The sequence below is a fragment of the Corvus cornix genome, chromosome 6 (assembly GCF_000738735.6).
Source record: "Corvus cornix cornix isolate S_Up_H32 chromosome 6, ASM73873v5, whole genome shotgun sequence".
Taxonomy (NCBI): Eukaryota; Metazoa; Chordata; class Aves; order Passeriformes; family Corvidae; genus Corvus; species Corvus cornix.
Genome location: NC_046336.1, coordinates 13,374,798 through 13,396,093, shown reverse-complemented (window position 1 = coordinate 13,396,093; position 21,296 = coordinate 13,374,798). Strand labels below are relative to the sequence as shown.

Sequence of the window (21,296 nt, the reverse complement as noted above, 5' to 3'; positions counted from 1 at the left end):
CATGGACTCCTGATTTAAATCCTTTTGCAGCTGCTGGCCAAGCAAATGAGCTTGTCCAAGGGGTGAAAGAAGCAGTCTGTGTCCTTAGACCACGGATCTCACAGAGGCAGAAGAATGCAGAGGGCCAGATCTGAGCATCCCTGCATGTGTTCAGCTCCTGGCACGGCTCTGGCTGCGTGTCTCCACCATTCCAGCTCCTGCTTCTCTTCGCTGGCTTCACTCCTGTCCCGGTGATCAATGGGCTCTGGTTGGGCTGGAAAACAGCACAAACAGAGGCATTTACAAACCCGCTGTCTCTCCAACAGGGCCATAACTCAGGCTCCCCGTCACCGTGGGGAATGGGAGGCAGGAGCTCCAGCTTCGGTGGCAGCAGCAGCACTGACATTTCTCCTCTCATGGTAAATTGTTACTTGGGGATAATTTACCTGCTTCTGTCAAGTTTTAAAAAGAAACAGACTGGCTGCTCAGCAGCTCCTGATACTTGCAGTGTGCATGGCATGAACGCACATGTCTACCCAGAGAAAAGAAATCACCTAAGCTGAAAGGACCAGTTTGTAAATGCCTGCACTTTGGACGTTCAGTCTCGGCGTGGTGCCTAGTGCTGAGGCTGAGATCTTGCCGCAGTCCATCCCTCCATGGGGTCTCCAGGGCCTACAGCCACCCGCTGGTTCTGGCAAGGCTGCCCACCTGCACTGTGGGTTGCTTGGGGCTGGGTGTCCCACGTCTCCCGCAGCGTGCTGGGAGCATCCTCTGCCCGCCCCCCTTCTCCAGGTGAGCGGACCGGGGGCATCTGGGAGATGCTGGTGCAGGTGCCCTGTCGTCCGTGGTTGAAGACCTTGCTGGGGACCCAGGGCAGCCAAGACGCTGCTCCGGCCGGCTCGGGCAGCCGCCGTCCTCGCCGGCAGCAGAGGGAGCTGGAGGACCGGGTATGGCAGCACGGGCAGGGAGCCGGAGGCTGGGCTGGACTGGGCTGGACTGGACTGGACTGGGCTGGGCTGGGCAGCTCAGAGAGCGCCATGGCGGGAGAGAAACCCCTCTTCACCCAGATCCTCCCCCAGCAGGGCAGCTGACTGTCCTCTCAGCCCCGTGGTGTCACCCCTCAGACACATCACCCCTGTGGGTGGCCAGCTCTGTGGTGGACACCTCCTATCTGGGCTTTTAGGGTCTCAGCCCGCTGTTTCATTCTGGGGAGCCATGTAGCTTCTCTCTGAGAAGTCCCTTGTCCTCTCTCTGTGACACAGTGCTTCTCATCACCTGAGGACCTGCTGGTGGGACAGCAAGATCCCCAGGGAGCCTGGTTGGATGTGATGGGGGTAAGGCCTCCATGCCTGGGAAGCATCCCAGGACCAAGGGGGGGGGGGGGGTCCTGCAGCACGTGGTGGGCACTTGTCACTGCGGTCCCCAAGTCTCCTTGCCCATAGGGAGCTGATTTATGTCTGGGCCAGCCTGTGCTGACCTGCTGCTGGGGCTCAGGCATTGTAACTAATGGCAGGTCAGTGGAGCTACAGCAAAAGTGAAGTGGCTGGTATGGGTCAGGGAGGGGGGATGCAGAACAGCGAGTGCTGAGGATCCCAGTTCCAATGGCACAGCTGCCCAGAGTGGTGAACAGCAGGGGTGGAGCAGGTGAGGCTCCCAGCATACCCCCTCCACCTTCTCCCCTGCTCCTGAGCTCTCTTTCTGACCATGCTCTGCTTCTGTTTTAACCACAGGATGTTCTGGGTCAGTGGTATCATGCCAGGAGAGGTGGCTCCTTGTTGGGGGGAAACTGAGGCACGCATGGACTGGTGGTTTCATGAACATCAGCAGCAGAGCCAGGGAGGGCACCAGGAGTCTGAGCTCACCTCCTGCCCAGGACTCAGGGTGAGGAACCAGGAGGACCTGACACAGGTACAGCAGAGGGCAGTGCCACTATAGGTGGCCTGAAATGTCCCCTTTGGTTGGTTCCTCTCACCTTCTGCTTGGTCCATGAGCCTTAGGGTACAGAAATCTCCTGTGGGGGGTTCACCCCTCCTGTCCTCTCGGGACAGGTTCACCTTCAGGTCCCAGACCCCCAGTGCACATGGGCCCTGTGTCACTCAGCCCAATCTCAGCACACTCTCTGTGTGTTTTGGCAATAAGCCCCATTTGTTTTCCCAGGTGGAGCAGATAACCAGCTCAGCATGCAGCCAGGCTACGGGAGCTGAGCTCTGGGGACAGCTATATCAGCTGCCACCCCAATCCCTGCCTGCACCAACTGCTGAGGTGGGACCTCAGCATGGCTATAAACCTGGATGTTCATGTACCCACCAAGCAGCAGTTGCCCATCCGAGGATGATGCCAGCCAGACCTGCCAGCTTAGGTGGTCTGAGTGGGTTGAGGGGAGCCCTTGGGGGTGCAAAAAGACACTCAGGCCACTCCTGGCCACACACTGGGCTCCCCTCTGTCCAGCAGTAAGGGAGAACATTTTTGCTGGCACCATGCCTTTGCTCTCTGCTTGGGAAGGGGCAGAACAGCAGAACATATCCGAGTAAGGCATTAGGACTTTCCCAGGGATAAGCTATATCTGCTTGCCTGCCTGTGCTGGGAAGGGCTCATTTTTGGTGAACAGCACAGCCAAGGGCTGGGGTGTGCAGGCTGCCAACCCCCTGGTTGGGCAGGCAGGGTTCTGAGAGCCTCTCCTGGTACTGCCTGGCCATCCCACAGGTGCAATGGATCTGTCACAGTCCTGCCAGGCTCCTGCTGCTGGTCACAAACTGAGGGGTGTGCTGGTATCCAGACTGACACTTGTGCTTTCCACCTGGTAACACATTTCTGCTCCCATTTCTCAGCCACAGAGTATTATTAACTTTGCAAGGCTGCAGCGAGGGCTCCCATCCTTCTAAGAAACCCCTCCCCAACAAATTTGTCAAGTCCTCCACATGACCCTGCTGCAGGTTGTTTTTGCAATATTATGGGGGTGATTTATCTTTTTTAGGGTCCTTCTTAGGGCTAAGCTGGGTTCAGGCAGCAGCAGCTTGAGGCCAGTGCTTAAGCATCACCGTTGAGCACTGGCCACTGACAAGTCCAGGTGCAGCATCCAGAGCTCATCCCAGCTGGGGAAGCAAGCCCCTGATTGAACCTGCTGCAAAAACAGGAACTTGGTGCATTCCCAGCTGGCTCTCAGCAAAGGTGATTTGTTTAAAATCATTTCCACGGCCTCTGCACTTATTTTTCTGCTGGATTCAGGAGAGCAGGTTTAATCTAGGCTGCTAGGCAGCATCAGAGGTTGAGTTTCATCCAGAAGAATCTGTTGCAAGACTTGGCTCAGCTCTCACTCTGAATAAGTCTAAAATTAGGTCTGGGATTCAAAAGTTGATGAGCAACAGATACGTGAGTCTGGCTTCAGATTAGCAGCTTTTACAACAGAGCTGGGATGCTCCCACTGACAATGGTTGCCATTTGGGATCAGATTTGCTCCAGAAGTATTTCAAGTTTGTCAAAGCCCCTTTGAAGGCCTGGGCAGGTGAAAGGAGCATGGGGAGCTGTAAATAAGTGTGAGCCTTAAAAAACTTCCTGAAATGACCAATAAATCCCCCAGGGCATGACAGGAATAATTCAGGAATCCTTCCTGAAGAAACCCAGCTCTCCACTGAAAAGGAAAAGTACTTTCAAAAGCATGCTCTCAGAGCAGCCCAGTGTGGTTCCCAGGAAGGGAGTAGCCTGTGTCCAAGCCTCCTTCTCCATCATCCAAGGACAGTGACATTCCCTGGCAGGTCCCTGTGCCACTTGCTCTCCATGCCTTGCTGTGTCCTGCCTGGAATTATTAAGATGTATGCCACAAAGCCAAAGAAATGGAGAACCTGAGCCTACAGACTGCCTGGCATGAGGTAAATACATGCCTGATCTGACCAGAACCTGCAGGAGGAGATGCTGCTCTGTGCTGTCCTGTGGGGTGTAGAGTGTGTGTGGGGCTGCATCCCCTTGGCACCACCCTCATCAGGTCTGGTGAGGGCTGGAGGTCACCCTGACTTTCCCTGCATATAGAAAAGATGGAAAAACTCCATTGGTGTGGACCCTCAGCACATCTGCACGGTGCAATCAGGGATAGATCCGGCCACACAGAAGGGCCCTGGTGGCAGTGCCACTGCTCCTCTCTCAGGAGCTGGACTAGAGGCACTGTTGGGTGTCTCCACAGCCCACTGAGACACCCCACAAGTCTGACTCACATCTGTGAGTGCTCTTCAGATCTGCGGGGAGAGGACGGGGCATGAGTTGTCACTTGCACATCTCTTTCTCCCTGTGTAAACACCCAAGGAGGCTGGGGATGTGGGGTGGGCAGAGGTGGAGAGGGACACCTGGCCTACCTCCTTGCTGGGGAGCTGGGAGGGGGTGAGGGATGTGCAGGCAGCTGGGTGGCAGTGGGGAGGTGTGGGGACAGCGGGGAAAGTGCCTGCCTGCGCAGCCTGGGCTGTGGGGGGTTTATCCCCATTGTGTACCCGTGGCAGGGGCTGACTCCTCCTTTCCCCCAGCAGGTGCTGGAGGGGCCCAGCTCCCACCTCACTGGCAGCTGTGGTCATGTCCTTGTCACCAAGGGCACAGCCATCGGTGTGCTCAGTGGGGATGGACACACAGAACTCCAGGAGGGGACTGACCCCCCACACAGCTGCCTTCTCCCACTCCTGTCCCAAAGCAAGTCGCTGCTTCAAGTGAGCATCCCGTGGACCCCTATTCAGCCCCGTCAGTGGCCACCCCTCTCTGTCCCCACGGGACCCGGTGGTCAGTATTGGTGTCCTGCTCCACAGCGGCTGAGCCTTTTCCCAGGGTGACACTGTCCCGCCCGTCCCCTCTCTGCCGCGCAGCGCTCCCCCCGCCACTTCGCGTGCTGCAGCAGATGGTGGAGGTGACATTTGTGTCCGAGTGACGCATTTGACGGCGGCCGTGTCCCCCCTCCTCCCTTCGCCCTGGATGGAGGAACCTTGAGCCCACCTGGCAGAGGCAAGATGGGCAGGCACAGGCTGAGGGATCCCCCAGCCCCACCCCTACTGCACACCCCTCAGACATCTGCGCTCCTTGTCCATCTGCATCCCCACCAAAGCCCTCTCCCAACGCTCTGGGGCACCAGGGCAGCTGGGGGACATCGTCCCTGAGGGAGAGGGCCCAGCACCGTGGGGCGTTTGAGGGAGGGGACTAGGTGGGAGCCGGGCACCAGGGACTCCTGTTCATTCTCCGTTTTCTGCCTTAATTAGAACCCGGAGAGACCAGGCGAAATCGCATTAGCGCGGGGCCCCGGTGCGCTGAGCCATCCATCTTTTTTTATTACAGCGTAATGGGGCTGCTCGCGAGGCGCCGTGCGATTTGTCACAGGCCTCGTTCCCTGATAACGGGCATTTGTCATCACTTTCTTCCCGTGTTAATGTCATCATCGGCGAGCTGACAGGCAGACCCGTTGAGGGAGCACTGGCGACAGACCACATCCGTCAACCTAATATTTCCATGGCTGTGGGGATCAGCCGGGCTGCGAACACACATTAAAGTGCTTATGAGGGGAGTGGAAAAAAAAAAAAAAGCGTTTGTCATTAATTAAAATGTTAGTGTGAGAGTGTGAGCGCGTGTGCGGGTGGCACTGCGTGGGGACGGGGGCTGCGGCGCGGGAGGGCGCGGGTGCGACGCGGTGGCCTTTTAACGGAGCTCGCATCAGCTCCTGAAACCCATTTAAAAGATATTTGGGACTGGGGAATCAGCGGTGAGCACGGTGGAAAGGTCATTGTTAATAAGGGAGAGCACACGGGAGCACGTGGGCAGGGCGCAGGCATGGCCAGTGGAGGATGGAGGAGATTGTCACCCCCCTGGAGCCGGGGGCGTGTTTGTCCCACGGGGAGTAGTTGAGCCACTTCTGTCATGAAGTGAGTGGCCTCAAATCTACGTGGCAGAAGGATGGGCTAGGGGGAAGGAAACCCTGCAGTGGGGCTGCTCCACGGCTGGGCAAGGGCAGGAGTGCGGTGTGGGATGGGTTGTGCGGCTGCACCCACCCCCCCCCCCACACCCCCCCCCCAACAGGGGTTTGGGACAGGGCTCTGCAGCTGCAAGACGGGCTCGTGGCAGGAGAAGTCTAGAGGGTCAAACCTCAGATGTCACCCCTAAGCAACCAGGTCCTGAGGCCATTCAGTGGCAAGGGGGCCCAGGTGCCCACCCCAGAATGTGTGGCTGTTGCCATGGAAATGGAGGGTGGTGACTGGGAGGAGCGGGTGTGTGGTATCTTGGGTTTCCCCGGCAGTGGGCGTTTGTTTTCTGTACTTTTCTGGGGTTCCTCTGTCGTACAGAGCAGGAAGGCTTGGTGGGCTGCTTTCTTTTTCTTTAATTACCTTTCTGTTGTGCTTTTGAGGATTTGGGATGGGCATCTCAGTCAGATCTACCCAACTCCCATGATGTACTGGTACAACCCCGATTTGCACTGCAAAACGGGATTCCAGGAGCTCTCACACAAATGGGGCCAAAGATGCTGCTTCCCCTGCTCACATCCCATCCTCAGGTTCCCAGGGAAAAAGCCCCTGGTGTTCCCAACCTGCGGCTGGACACAGTGCTAGAAGAACAGGCAATGGCAGGCGTGGGCAGCACTCAAACCCTGCTGAGTGCACATGGGGGGCTCAGGGTTTGAAAATGTGGCTGCACAGAGCCGTCCCTCCCATGTCCCCCAACCCAGGGATGGTCAAGGGCAGGCTGTGAAGAGGAACATGCATCCCATAGCCCAGAAAAGCTCACGACTCTTTCTTTCATTGTTTTTCTTCTTTTTCTTCTCTTCTGTCCTTCCTCATTCCAGTCACGGGCTCTGTGCATGGGAAAGTCAGGTTTGGGGTGAGGTGTGGGGTGTTTTTATAGATCTGGGTCCTTCCTGTGTGTGCAAACGAACACACGCTCCTGCACACACACACACATCCCCCTGTAAGACATTTCTGTAAATGCACTCCAAAATTTGGCTCACCAGTGAGCACTGAGGATAGGTAGAGCTGGGAGGGGGATTGTTATCTCCATGTCCTGATAGGGAAACTGAGGCACAGAGCAGGGATTTGCAGTCCTCATCCATGCCGTGGATTATCCACATCAAACGAGTCATCCCATGACCGGCAGCATCCGACAAGTCTGCAGACATCAGGGAAAAGTTGTGCAGGAAATTTTCTTAGGACTGCCCAGCAGTGGTCAGGCTCCCAACCCTGTGACATCCCCAACCCCCCCGGCAGCAAACCCTGCCACCAAACCTCCCTCCACTCCACCTCCCCGCCATAAATCACTGCCCTCCATTGGCCGAGGACCTTTTAAAAAGGATTTATTAGGGGGGATTTAAGCACCGGCAGCGATACGGTTTCATAAATCGAAAGGCAATAGCGCTCATCGTCCGGTCCGCTCGGGGGGGCACCCCCGCCCCCCGTTCCCACGGCCCTGTAGCAGCTCCTCCCCGGCACGGCCGCCTCCGCCGCTCCCCTTCCTCCCCGTCTGTGGAGACCGCGAGTGTGGAAAATCCCCAGACAGGGAGTGTAAATGCTTGTTCTTTGTAAATGAAGAACATAATTAACATTAAATTAAGGTAATACAAATGAAGACAACACAGAGCCTGACAGGATGAGTGTTTGGGGAGGCAGTAGAGAGAAGTGATTCATATTTTTAATTTACTGTACAAATAGACTAGCAGGGCTGGGGGGAAAAGGGCCATCCAAGTGGAGTGGGGAATTTTTTTTTCCCCACTGTTGTTTTGCTGTGCTTTAAGCACACAATGACTATTAAAGTCAACTGCCCATATAATAGGACATCTCCTACATGACTGCTCTCCGAGAGGCAGCTTGCTGTAGCAATAAATTCTGGGAGTGCCATCTGCTGGTGTGCACCCTCCGCCGGGCACCCTCTCTTTGGCCACCCAGCCCGGACCAGTCCCAGCACCCCACAATTGCTGTGGAGACCTGCAGAGCACCAGCCATGGGCCTGCAGGCATCCCTACAGAGTTATTATATTTCTCATAGGGTAACAAACACTTTCCCCCCACAAACTGTTAACATTTTTCGTTATATGTATTTTTTTTTTCTGATGTTGAGTGGGGATGGTTGATGACGAGGAAATATTTTAGGCTTTTAAAAGAAATGAATTACTGTTCTCCACCCCTCTAAAATGCTGGGTTTCAGCTGAGTGCCTGTTACCCAGAACACAGTAAAAAAAAAATCACCCATTTTAGATTTTTACCTGCAAAAAGACTGTTGACCAGAGTCCATGAGAACTGCAGGCTGGAGCTGGCTCTGCACTTTAAGGAGGTGAGAGCTGTGGTCTCAGCCTGGGAAGGCCCCCCTGAGGGATGACTTTCAGCCAGGAGGGAACCAGGTTTACCAGAGCACAAAAGTGTCCCTGGGGCTGTGACACTTGGAATGAGCACACCTACACTGCCTCTGTGTCCTTTTTCCCTTCCCTGGGAGACTGCTGACACCACCAGGCAAAGGAAAAACAAAAGAAGGCACCAAGAGGATCCATTCCTGAATGAAATCCCCCTTCCCAGGCAGAAGACGCCCTGGGATGGTGCTGAAAGATTCCTCTGCTATGCCAAAACAGAAGGTGTTTCACCATTTGTGGGGGGTTCCTAATTTTGGGGGTGCAATCTTCTCCCTCTGGGTGACTTGTGTCCTGGCAGCTATTACTGTGAGCAACACTCCTGGGTCCAAGGCATCCACTTGGCCAACTTGGCCTTGAGCACTTGCAGGGATGGGGCACTCACAACTTCTCTGGGCAACCTGTGCCAGTGCCTCACCACCCTCACAGTAAAGAATTTCTCCCCAATATCTGATCTAAACCTGCTTTCTGACAGTTTAAACTATTCTCCCTCATCCTGTCACTATATGCCCTTGTAATATGCCCTTCCCAGTCTCTTACAGCCCCTTTATCCAGTGAAGCTTCCCCAGAGTCTTCTCTCCTTCAGGCTAAACAACCTCAGCCATCTCAGCCTGTCTTCACAGGAGAGGTGCTCCAGCACTCTGAGCATCTTCATGGCCTCCTCTGGACTTGTTCCAGCAGGTCCACATCCTTCCTGTGCTGAGGACCCCAGAGCAGGATGCAGTATTCCAGCTGGGAATCACCGGATGTACTGGAGGGACAGAACCCCTTGACATGTTGGTCACAGCTCTGGTGATGCAGCCCAGGATATGATTGGCTTCCTGGGCTGCAGGCATGGATTGCAGGGTCATGTCAAGGCTCTCATCCACCTCCAGGTCCCTGAATCAGCCCCTGAACCCTTCAAATATATCCAGGGCCCAGGCTGCAAACACAGGGTCTGTTTGCAAACCGAGCTGACCCCAGGCAATGCTCCCTGGGTCCAGCACCCTGCTCCCATGGCTGTGATGCTGGAAGCATGGACAGTCTTAGTGAGACAAGAGGCAGGGACCAATTCTGCACCAACCTCTGTGGGGCAACAGGGTACTGCCCCAGCCCCACTTTTTCCACATGGAGTAAGACAGGAGGTGGAGCACACAGGAATCTACCTCAGTCAAAATTGCTCCCTGAACGAGCTTCTGCAGTCAGGTGAGATTTGCGGGGAGTGAAGGCATCCCCGTTGCGGTGACAGGGACAGTTTGCTGTTAGAACACCTGATGAAACCAGTGCAAGAAAGTTTCAGCCTCAAAGGCTTGGTGGACCCCCAGGATCCATCCTCCTGGAGCCCATCCCTTCTGGAGCCATAGGGTCTGAGGGCACTGGCAGGGTATGAATGCTCCGTGGTTTGTCTGACCATGGTCCGCAGCCACTTGTGGCCTCACCAACCCCCAGTGATCACACAGGGACACCGGGTGTGTCCAGAAAGCCTTAATCAGCTTCCCAATTGGGATGTGACCACTCATCTGGAGCCAGGTACCCTCCTAGAGAGCTTCCATGCAGGATCTGCAGATATCCAGTGATGGGCCATGACCATTTCCTTGAGGACCCCCATTCAAAGTATCTGGAGACCTCGAACCAGGGTCTTCTCTCCCGTTCCAGATTGTCCTGGGGTGAGCCCCAGCCCTCCATGTGAATACCTCAGTGCTTGAACTCACCCACCCTTTAGCACTGGGCACACCAGGAGATGGCACTTGTGCATTTGGAGAAAGCACCTTCATCTTCGTTTCTGCAAACCTTAAGAGGATCAGCAGCATTTCCAGGTGTCCAAGTAATTTCTCAGACTCTTCTTTGCATCTTCTCCAGTCTTTCGAGATCTGCTTGGACACTGCTAGAGAATACAGCCTTATCCTCACCCAGCAGAACCCGTGCTTATGGAGGCCACAATCCAGGGAACTGGATTTCGACATGGGGAAGCAGCTTTGGACATGGAAAAGCAGCTTGGAGATCACCCAGCCATATCCTTCACGAGAAGCCTGCAGTGGAGCAGCTGGGAAAGCCTCCCTGGCAAGACAAGCCCAAATCCTGCTTTTGCAAGAGTACAGGGTCAGTGGCATGGGGCAGTTTGAACTGACAACCCCAAAGACAGATTTTGCCCCAATAGCCTCAGAAAAAAGCTGATGAGTTGCCAGTGATGAGCATGGGGGTTCTTCACCCCCAGGCCCTGATGGAAAGGAGGATGAACATGTCCTTTGACATGGTACCCTCAAATGGGTCCCCAGGAGCAAATGTATCCAAAAGGCACCATGGAATTTTGCCAGTGACCCCCTGTCCTTGGAAAGAGGGCACTTCTGGCTCTGGTGGTGTCTGAAACCCTGACAGAAGTGGGTCCTGGCCCCACATTTCCCAGGTCTGCTGCATCTCACTGGCCACACAGAGCAGTCCTTGGCCATAAGGCAACATTCCAACTCCTTGGCTGTGCCAGGACCCCAGGAATGGGGGGCTGGTCTCAGGAGGGCCATTGCCTCCCACATGGAGGGCAGGGGGCATCTTCCAAGCTGCCCCACATGCTGGGTGGGAGAGATAGATAAATACCAGAATAAATAAATACAAGTGGCAAAGAGGCCTGAAATGATGCTGTCGTTTGCTGGGAATGAGAGACACAAGTGTAATTTAGGTTTTGATATTATCAAAGTCTCGCTGCTCTAAAACAGCAGGGCACTCAGTGCCTCATTAATAAAGGATAAACTTGGAGTCTATTTACAATGCACTTTTTGGGGTTATTTACACTCCATTATACATATGTAATGCTGCACATATTTACCGCTCTGTTCTGCTGCCGAGAGCAGCCGAGGCGGGAGGGAGGCGGAGTGGGAAGCGCCTGATGCTGCGGAGCCATGACCCTGCTTTGACTGATGTCCTTTAAATGGCTCAAGATGCAGGAGAGACCCAAGCTGGTGGCTGAGGATGGAAGGGATAGGACCAGGCACTGGGGACCCAGTATGGCCCAGTCCCTGTCCCCACGGGTCCAGTGCCCACACACCCCCAGAAGTGCCCTGAGGCTTTGCCACAGGATGCAGGAAGGGTTGGCTCCTCACTAAGTGACCACAAGCACCAACCACCAAGCTGTGGACATGTCACAGATAGGGAAACTGGAAAAAGGGCTAAATTATTTGCAACAAAATGATGTTTGCGTTGGCATAAGAGGGTTTTGGCCACACAGCCCTCCCCACCACCTGGGTTTATCTCTCACCAGAACAAAATGTTGTAGTTTTCCTGCAAACCACAGCTCCTGGAGGGTCTGGGAACCCCATGGTCTGCCACAGTGTTTGTGGGAGCTGCTGTGGGGGTCCTGGGACATGGGACAGCCCCTCCCTCCAAGCACAGCCCCCAGGATTCAGGGCAGAGACATGGGGAGGTCATGCTTGGCGAGCACCTTGGGGCCACAGCAATTCATGGGGTGCAGTAAAGGGATGTGGGTGTATCCTGGATCCCTTTGTCCTCCAGGGAGTTTGGGAGTGTGCAGGATTCCCCATGGGAGCACTCTGCAGGGCCAGCACACGAGGCCAGGCACCAAGGGCTCCCAGCAGTCTGTGGAGTGGCACAGTGGCTGGACAGTCACTCCCAGCTCAGAGCTGCTCTACATCCCATCTACAACAGCCTCCAGCTTTGCATGACCAACCTGGGGTGAGATGCAAGAGTCTGGGAGCCATCCTGACAACCCTTCCTAGAAAATGTGGGGAAACTTTGACCTTTCCAGCCAGGCACAGTAGAGAGGACAAGCCCCTCCTCCCATTCTGCTCCTCCCTGGTACTGGGGAAGCACCTGCCCATTCCAGCGCACTCCTGCTTGCCGCCATTCCAGGCTGAACTTGCCAAACAATGGCTCTGGTGGCCATGCTCTTTATTAAACAGCTCATGCCAAGGCCCCACACCCAGGAGCAATGAAAATCCCTGGCTCAGGAGGTCCCCTCGTCTCTGTGGGGATAGCTCTTCCAGCAGGGGGGGTCATGCCCAGCAGTCAGTGCAACCCTGGTGCATCAATGGGGCTCCTCCTGGGCACCGGCTGTGCCATGGAGAGATGTCTTGGGAGACCCAGAGATGACCAGGTTGGGACAAATTGTCCCCCACATTCTTCCCCAGCCTGGAGCCTCCTCCACCATCCCCATGCCCCCCAGCCCACTCAGATCAGGGCAGGCTGGAGCCTGAGCCCTCCAGGGAGCTGCTCTCCAAAGTCCCATAGCCATTGAGCTTCATCATCCCAATGAGATGGGCTGGGATGGAGAGGACAGAGCGGCGTGTGGCAAAGATGTGGCTGATCTCCATGAAGGTTTTGTTCTTGGTCTCGGGGATGACAAGGTAGACGTACAGGGCCACCAGCAGGCAGACACCACAGAAAACCAGGTAGCAAAAGGCACCGGCTGACATCTGGGGACAAGAGCAGGATGAGGCAGAGAGCCAGGCACTCCCACACTGGGCATGGCATGAGGCAGTGTCCCCTCCCACCACCCTTCCCTGGACTGGCTCTGGCCAGCACTGAGCTGAGCCAAGAGCACAGACATCCCTGACTTGGCACCCCCTCCTGGGAGAGCAGCAGGGCTGTGTCCATTCCCTCCATCTCCCAGGGGCCCTCTGGACTGGTACCTGCAAGAAGGGGAAGATGAAGCCGACGGTGAAGTTGCAGAGCCAGTTGAGAGAGCCCCCCACAATGTAGGCAGCCGGGCGGTGTGACTGCATGAAGAGCTCAGCTGTCATCAGGAAGGGGACACCGGCTGCAGAGGGAGGGGACAGAGCAATGGTATGTGGGACAGGCTGACTCCAGTATCCCTGGGGTCAACAGGTTCTGCCCACCTCAGTCCTGTGGCCAAAGGGCTGGAGCCCAGCAAGACTCATGGTTCAAACTGGTGGTGCTGGGAGGGCTGGGGGCAACAGGGAGTGCGGTGGAACATGTCCTGCCCTTGGTGTCCCATTGGGATATGTCTTGGGGGGTGGGTGATGTCCCCCTGACATGCCACACTTGCACATTGCTGGGTGCTCAGGCCAGTTCCACAAGTTGCATGACTGGGAAGTTTCAGACTGAGTCAAAATAAAGGTGGAACATTTCACATGGATCCTAGTTTTCCAAAAGTGTTTCTAAATGCTGATACATTAAATCTCAGAGAGACCACAGGCATAGAGAAACATCTTCCTGGCACCCTCCATAATGCCCTTTCCAGACTCCCTTGATCAAAACAGTTTAGAAAACTTCCTTCTATCAATCAGCTTTTGTTGCCACTGTGGCTGATTTAGGAAGGAAAGAAGCAACCACTTTTCTGAGCATCAGAATTTCCCGCAGGACACAGAAATGCCATTTTCCAACCTGCTTTTCCCATGTATGGTGAAAAAACCCAGGATGTATGGAAGTGAATTCCCAAGCCAACTTGTAAGTGGACTGAAAACTGGACACAGGTTGTGGCTCTTTCTCCTGGAAGGACTCAACTTCTCCAGTCAAGTGTCACTGAGCCGGAAGCCCTGGGTCCCAGAACTGTCCCCTGGACTGGGGGGCAGGATCCGAGGTCCAGAGTACATTCCAAGACACACAGGAATCTGGTGAGGGACTGTATTTGATACGGTGACATGCCTGGGGTCCCAACTGCCTGGGACAGGGCTGGCTGGACCCCTTTATAAATGAAGGGGAAAAAAGAACCAAAAAACAAGTGTAAGAAGTGAGGGAGGAGTGGAGCCCCTGATGGACTCTTACTCACAGCTTGCTCAGAACAGAGACATATATTTTTTTTGTTTTAAAACTCCTATTCATCATTGTTTGTGAACAATGAGCCATTAAAATCCTAATTAAAGATGTAATTACAGTGAATAAAGTCTGGGCTGAGGATGAATTATAGATCTGTTAAGAGCTCTGCTAATACATCAACTGGGTAAACCAGTCCAGGTTTCACTCCTGGCTGTTGGAGCCTGCACTCAGTTAGGGGCAGGATGATTCTCACCAGCTGCACTGCAATGGGAGTGGTGATGCCTCCACCGAGGTCTGGGGAAGGCTGTGAGAGCTTTCACTCTGCTTGGCCCTGGAGCATGGCCCAGGAGGAGGAGGTAGAGTGTGCCCTGGGGACGTGTGGGGCTGGAGGGGTTTGTGGTGGGGTTTCACTTGGAGGTACAGCATCATAAACCAGGGCCTGACCATGGGGACGGGGCCAAGGCTCAGGTCCTGTCACCTGCCTGCAAATCCCACTAGTCCCCTGGTGCCCCCATTCCCACCCCGCTGCTCCCCACTCCCCCTGCCCCAGACCCACCTGGTCCCATGCAAAAGCCAGTGATGATGCCGACCACGCAGGCAACGCTGACGTAGCGCATCCAGGGCAGGGTGGCCTGCAAGGGGACACTGGGCTGGGGATGCTGCTGGGGCTGGTCCAGAGCTTTGCACCCAGCATCCCTGGGACACAGCTTCATGCCTGCCCTTGGCTCTTGGGGACAGTGGCCACACAGGACACATTGGCAAAGCTGGTGAGGGTCAGCCTCAGCCAAGCTCAGCAGCTCATGATGTTGCAGTATCCCCAGAGCAACAGGAGCATCCTCTGGAAGCAGACAGCAGGAGAAGGACCCTCCACCTGTGCTGCCATTTCACAGCTGCCTCCCTGGGAACAACTGTTTCTGCAAAAAAGCTACCAGAAGCAGCAGGATTTTTCTCATATGGATTTGTGGGAGGTTTTTTTGTTGTTGTTCTTGGTGCGCTAAATTTACTTTAACTTTGAAGGCAAAATATGACTTGGAAGAGCCAGCTCACCTCTCATTTCCATGCATGCTCCCTCCCCCAGGATGACACCCATCCCTCCATCATCCAGCCCCAGTAATGGCCCAGGGGGTGGCAGTGGCCAGGCCCTACCTGCAGCAGCAGGGAGACGGTGATGCCAGCTGAGCAGACACCCATGGCACAGAAACCGGTGATGATGAGGGGCCGCCGGCCCACCCTCTCGATGGTGAAGCACTGCCAGGGGAGAGCAGAGACTGATGGGGTGCTGTGGAGCTCCAAGGCGGATGGGAGCACCCCTGAACCCCAGATCCAGCTGAAGGTGGGAAGATACTCCCAGTGGCATCTGGGCATCAGGGGCAACCCCAGCTCAAAGTTCCAGGGTTGGGGCTGGGGCATGGAAAGTGCCAGGGGTGAGCATGCATGGGGCAGGAGACGGGTCCCACAGAGCCCCATTAGGGTTGGGGCTGGCTGGAGTGACCCCGAAACCGCTTTGGCAGGTGGAGGTGCTGGGCTGGGCACGGGGTGTCTGTGGAGCAGTGGGCACAGCAGGGCGTGGGCAGGCAGCGTGGCGGTGGCAGGAGCAGGCAGGGTATTGACAGCAGAACAAATGCCTGTAATTTTATAACCAATCTCAGCATGTCCATTGGGGGCCATTTGTGGGGCTGCTCCCAAGCAATCTGGCTCTATGCTGGGCAACTGCTGGGGGGCTGGGACAACCCCACAGACAGGGGAGGGGAGAAAGGGGTACCCTTCGGAGAGGCAGGGGACCCCACTCTGTTCTGGATTGGGCTATGGGAGAGGGGAGCAGACCTCTACTTATTCCCTGTTTTCTGGGAGCAGCCACCCCCATCCATCTCTGTAATTGTCAGAGAGCGGATTTAGTGCCGGGTGGCTTGGGCTGGCCCTGGGTGACACTTGCAGATGGGACAAGGGCCATAAATCTGCCTGGCCCAGTGCTAACTCTCCAGCTAAATGAGGGCTGGCTGGGGGGGCCAGGGCTGCTAGCCTGGGGCCAGGCCAGTGCTTGGCTAGGGGGGGAAATGGAGACATGTGGCTCTGCTAACAGAGGGACAATGAAAGCGAGACCAGAAGGAACTTCTAGTTGCCTCTATCATCTCCAACCCGCTCTTTGCCTGCCATCTCTCCCCAACCTCCCTGCTACCCTAAAATTATCCCACCACTCCTAGACGTGACTCCTAAACTGAACCTGTCTCATCCCATCTCGCATCCCCATTTCCATGCCAAACCCTTTGCCCCCCAGAAAAGGGGCTGTGCTGTGGCACAGGTGATATTTGGAGGTCCACTCTGTCCCCGCTGCTTGATGGTGCTGGGAGCTGGCAAGAGGGCTCTGGCATGGAGGAGCCGTGTCCACCTGTCCATCCACCACTCACCCCAATCAGCCCAGCAATGATCTCGATGGCGCCGGTGCCCACGGTGGTGTAGGGGATCTGGGACACAGGGATCCCGGTGTTCTCGAAGATGGTGTTGGTGTAAAACCAGATCTGCCGAGGAGGGGACACAGCATGAGCCAGGGGATGGAGCTGTGAGGCACTCGATGGAATGAGCTGCTGGGTCTCAGCTCAGCATCTGCAGAGCCGAGTCCCGAGGCGAGGAGCACGTGGGGCTTACGGCATCGATCCCTGAGAGCTGCATGCCGGCGTTGACCACCACCACCGAGAGCGTCTGCCAGCGCACAGAGCGGTCCCGCAGCAGCTGCCAGACCGACACCATCTCCATGGAGGAGAGCGACTGCTGCTCCTCCTTCATCTCCTTGATCACATCCTGTACATCAGAGGTCCCCAGAAACCGGTGCAGTGCTGTGGAGAGAGTGGGGGCCATGGACACGTGTCCCCAGCACAGGGCGGATGCTCACAGGTATGGCACAGGGTAGGGGCCTGGCTCTACCCTGGCCCAGCCTCCCCAGCAGCCTCCCTGTGGGGCTAAGCATACATAGGAAGTAAGGAAAAGTCTCACACCACAGTGCTGGGCACCATGGAAATCCTGCGGCACAACCAGGTGGGACAGAAGGGCTGAACCATCAGGACTGTGGTGGGCTGTCAGGTCTGGGTATGGAAGAATGCCATGAGGATGCACCTTGGTCTTGGAAGACCTTGGAGAAGCACCCAGCACTTTCCAGAGCCATTTTCCCCTAGGATATCCCCTCACCTTTGGTGGCCCCACAGATGTCGTTTCTCTCTATCAGCAGGTACCGAGGGCTCTCAGGGAAGCAGTGCAGCAGCAGGAGCTGGAGGGAGGCAGGAACAACCACCACTGACAGGAAAAGGGGCCAGAACCTGTCCTGGGAGGAGTTGAAATGGGATGTGTCATGGGGAGGGCAGAGCAGGGTCCAGCATGTGTGGGCTCAGGTATTGTGCTCACCTCTCCCAGCAGTTCTGGGAGGCCCAGGACCTGGGCAGAGAAAACCCCCAGGCAGATGAAGAAGCTGGGCATGAGGCCCAGGAATCCCCGCAGGTTCTTGGGAGCGATTTCTCCCAGGTAGAGGGGCACCACACTGAGACAGATACCTGGGGGGCACAGGAGGAACTGGGATGGCAGAGGCAGTGGGGAGAAGGGTACCTAGCCAGACCCTTGGTCCATCTCTTCCCATGCCCAGCATCATCCACAGTGGGGACCCCATGGCCTTGGTGGTGGCCCTGGCTGTACCAGAGAACCCCTCCACAGAGCCTTTGGGGAAGATGAAGCCTTCTCCATCCCCTGGGAATGGCTGTAGGGGCCTGAGCCTTGAGGAAAGGGCTGCGCACAGCCCAGGCAGCACCCACCTGAGTGGAGCCCCGTGATGGAGCGGCCGATGATCACCATCTCAGGGGAACCCAGCTCCCGGCTGAAGCCCATGAAGCTGCCGGCCAGGAGGACGAGGAGAGCGCTGCGGCTCAGAGCTCCATTCCTGGCAGGCACAAGCAGCAGGGCAGCTCCTCCAGTCCCGTCCCATCCCACCTCTCAACCACCCTGGTCCATGGTGTGATGCCCTTACCTGCCGTACCGTGCCACCAGCATCCCCACTAGCAAGGAGCCCACCAGCCCGCCCAGGGCGAAGATGGAGACAGTCAGGGCGTAGAGGAGGGTCAGGGGCCCATGGGCCAGCCCATGTCCATACCGCTGGGACCACGTGGCATTGTAGAAAGCTTTTATGTGCTGCAGGGCAGAGACACACACAGGCACCAGATGTATTGGCAGAAAGGGGAAGACAAGGGAAGACAGGATCTATGGGGACAATACCATGGGTTTAACAGCATTAAAGGAGATGTAGAACATGCTTGAGGATGACTGGGATGCGCTGGTCTGGTTGCTCAGCACATGTCAGCACTGAGAGGCTTAAGGACAACTTAGAGATACCACAGACAGAGCTCAGGCTGGAGGAGGGAGGTTGGGGCCAGCTTTCCGGCCCCTGCCTTCCTGGGGGATCAGGTTGGTGTACATGAACATGGACTCTGATGTCCCTCCCATGCCATTCCTCTCTGGGTGACTGCTCAAGGAAAATGCCAGTGTTTTGATGTGGGGCTGCTGGACAGCAATCCCTTCACCCACCAAGGGAGGGATGCAATGGCGTTTTCCCTGCTCCCAGAGACGCTGCTCATCCCTTACCTCTGCTGGCGAGTTCATCACAGCAAGGTTGTAGCCATAGAGCATGGAGGAGCCAAAGGATACCAGAAGGGTGACAGACAGCAGGGGAAAGGTGAGACGCTGGGAAAGAGGAGGAAGGATCAGCACGGTCCTGGCCAGAGAGCCAGGAGCCAAGGTGTCATGAACTGTGTTGGGTCACTGCGCCTTGTCCAGTAGGGATGACCATGGCCCAGAGCAGAGACCCCAGCCCAATGGAATCCTGTGTTGAGCACTGCTTCATGCCGGTGCCCAGCACCCAGCCCAGCTCATCCAGCTTCCCCGTGGCTGGTCTTGTGGCTGTGGTGTGAGGTTTTTGACCGCGGCAGTGACCCAGCCTGGGTAACCTGGGCACGCCTGCCCCCAGCTGGGAGGGGCAGCAGACAGAAAGCGGCAGGTGGAGGAGGGAGGGATGCCCATCCCCCTACCTCAATGGAGCAGCTGAATGGTGCTGCTGCGAGTGGCCCAACACCGTTGAAAGGTCCCCCACGGAAGGTCCCACCCAAAACACCACATACACCCACACCCACCTCCTAAACCCTCGCCCCCTCCAACACCTTTGTCTCCCGCTCTGGCTCCTCGGGATCCTCACTGCGAGGAGCCGGTAGCTGCGGGGGAATAGCCACCCTGCAGCCCTGACCCAGGATCGGGGTGCCCAGGAGCATTCGGAGCACCCCCAGCTGCAGGGGCAGCCCTGGGTGCTGTACCCCGGAGCAGTGAATGGTCCCCGGAGCGACGGGGCTTGCAGGGTGGGGACATGGGATGAGCCTGCGTCCCCCGGGAGCAGCCCCGCTCCCCAGCACCCACAGTCCGGCCCTCCCACGCAACATCCTCCGGCAACAGCCCCCGCACGGTAGCCGGATTCGTAGCACCCAGCAGCTACCGGCTCACGCACAGCAAATCCCCCCTAATCCCGTCAGGAATCCCAAACCGGGAGAAAGGGGAGGGGGATGTCAGGCCGGAGGGTGTCAGGCCAGGGGCTAGAGGGGGACAGGGACACCGTAAGGCAGACGGGAAGTAGGGATGGGGCAGCCCTCCCGGCCCGCAGGGAGCTCACCCCAGCGATGTCCCGGCCGGGCCGTGGAGTCCCTTTCCCGACCGGCGGGACGAGGCTGCAGGCGGAGCGCGGGGAGGGAGAGGAAGGAGAGGGGGAGGAAGGCAGCCCCGGTCCGGCGGCCTGGCTGATCTCTCCCATTTTTCGATGGAAGAAGGAGGGCGTAAGGGAAGGGAAGGCAGGGCAGGGCAGGGCAGGGCAGCCCGGACGCCCCCGGGGCTCATTGGAGCCGCCTGAGCGGCCGGAGGAGGAGTCCAGGAGCCTCTCCCCGCGCCGGGGGCAGGGGCAGCACCTCCGCACTGCCCAGCCCGCTGAGGGGTCACGGCCCAGCCTGGGGGCAGCGGAACCACTGGCGTGGTGCTCTGCCACCGTTGAGAACTCTCGCATGTCCCCCCTAAACGGGAGTGACCCCGGGAACCGTAAGTGGGACAACATCACTGCACCGTGCCCGCGGCTGGCGGCGAAGGGGCGGCCCCACATCACCCAACACCCCGATCACCTCCGGCCCCTCTCCCACCGTGGGATAGACGTGCCCCATCCCCTGCGCTCGGGAGGAGGCTGGTAGCCCACGGCCGTGGCTCGGGGCAGCTGCCTTCCCCGGACACGGAGCGGCACAGCCCCCAGCCCCAGAGAAGAGAGACTCGGCTCAGAGGAATGGCGGCTCAGAGGAATCCAATTTTGCTGCGGCCAGGAGCTGCCTCCCCTGCTGCTAATGAAGTGCCTTTAATTAGCAGCCTAATAGCAAGCTCTTAATTTGCCGAACAGCCAGTTGAAAGGATGGGGACCCCACTAAGCCACGGCTGGCAACAGCTCCAAGGGCTTAAAAGGGACATGTCCTGACAGGCTGGCCCCACTCAGGACGGTCCCGCGGGGCCAGGAAAGCGGAACAGAGCTGGGAGAGCCCCGTGGGCACCCCCATGCCTGCCGTGCCAGCCCCAGCCGGGCTGTCTGGGATGCGGGAGAGTCCGGGCACCACATTTTCCCACGGAGGATGTTCCAGCTCCGGTCTCCTCCCTCCACGTGAGCCTCCAGCTCTTCCTGAAAGCATCGGGGCCTCTCCCCCAGCCACCAGCCCTTTCCAGCCTGCCAGTGTTCAGCTTTTCCCAGGGCTGGCTGGCTGCTCAAGAGCTCCTGTGTCTTGCCCAGACTCAGTTTTTCCACATCTGGATCAGGACATCACCTTTACCTCGGTGCAGGTGTGCCGGCTGGCTGCAGAGACCTTGGTGAGAGGGCCACAGTGGGGGAGACCTGTAGGAGCCACAGTCCTTCTGGGGATGGTCCTGGTTCATTCCCAGAGCAGCAGGATGAAGATCCATTTTATTGGACATACCCATGGGTGAGACGACTTGGCAAGAAAACATGCAGCCTGTGGGTCCCAGCCATGTACAAAGCACCTGCAGTGCTGCAGGGCAGCCCTAAACATGCCCAAGACTCACCCCAAGCCCTTGCTAAGCAGGGCGAAGCAGCAAACCTGGGACAGGATGATGAGCCAGGCCATGCTCTGTCCTGCAGCCATGTTCCAACTCTGGTCATTCAAGTACACGGCTCATCTCTGGGAGCAGCACATGGAGGGTTAAATGTGTCC

General features: G+C 56.9%; 1 protein-coding gene and 1 long non-coding RNA gene across 5 annotated transcripts; one reads left to right on the top strand and one right to left on the bottom strand.

Annotated features, from left to right (window-relative positions):
• The first annotated feature begins 1,027 nt into the window (after positions 1-1,027).
• On the top strand, positions 1,028-5,496 carry LOC120410219. The gene is made up of 3 exons (XR_005602205.1): positions 1,028-1,313; positions 1,710-1,887; positions 5,281-5,496. It is a non-coding gene; the product is annotated as an uncharacterized LOC120410219 (long non-coding RNA).
• A 6,665-nt stretch (positions 5,497-12,161) lies between these two features.
• On the bottom strand, positions 12,162-20,365 carry LOC104697887 (solute carrier family 2, facilitated glucose transporter member 5-like). Of its 4 annotated transcripts, XM_039554369.1 has the most exons (13): positions 19,715-20,354; positions 18,643-18,741; positions 18,032-18,192; positions 17,820-17,944; positions 17,419-17,564; positions 17,206-17,338; positions 17,016-17,102; positions 16,669-16,856; positions 16,431-16,541; positions 15,172-15,273; positions 14,582-14,657; positions 12,939-13,066; positions 12,162-12,722 (listed from the first exon to the last, which is right to left on the bottom strand). In XM_039554369.1, exons 1-13 carry the CDS (start codon positions 20,189-20,191, stop codon positions 12,483-12,485), a joined length of 2,073 nt encoding a protein of 690 aa, XP_039410303.1. In that variant the 5' UTR covers positions 20,192-20,354; the 3' UTR covers positions 12,162-12,482. The 4 variants fall into 4 exon arrangements, with proteins under 4 accessions (XP_039410303.1, XP_039410305.1, XP_039410306.1 ...); XM_039554371.1 differs by lacking the exon at positions 17,016-17,102 and having other exon boundaries at positions 12,167-12,722; positions 19,715-20,352; XM_039554372.1 differs by lacking the exons at positions 12,162-12,722; positions 12,939-13,066 and adding an exon at positions 13,073-13,953 and having other exon boundaries at positions 19,715-20,363.
• Between the last annotated feature and the right edge of the window lie 931 nt (positions 20,366-21,296).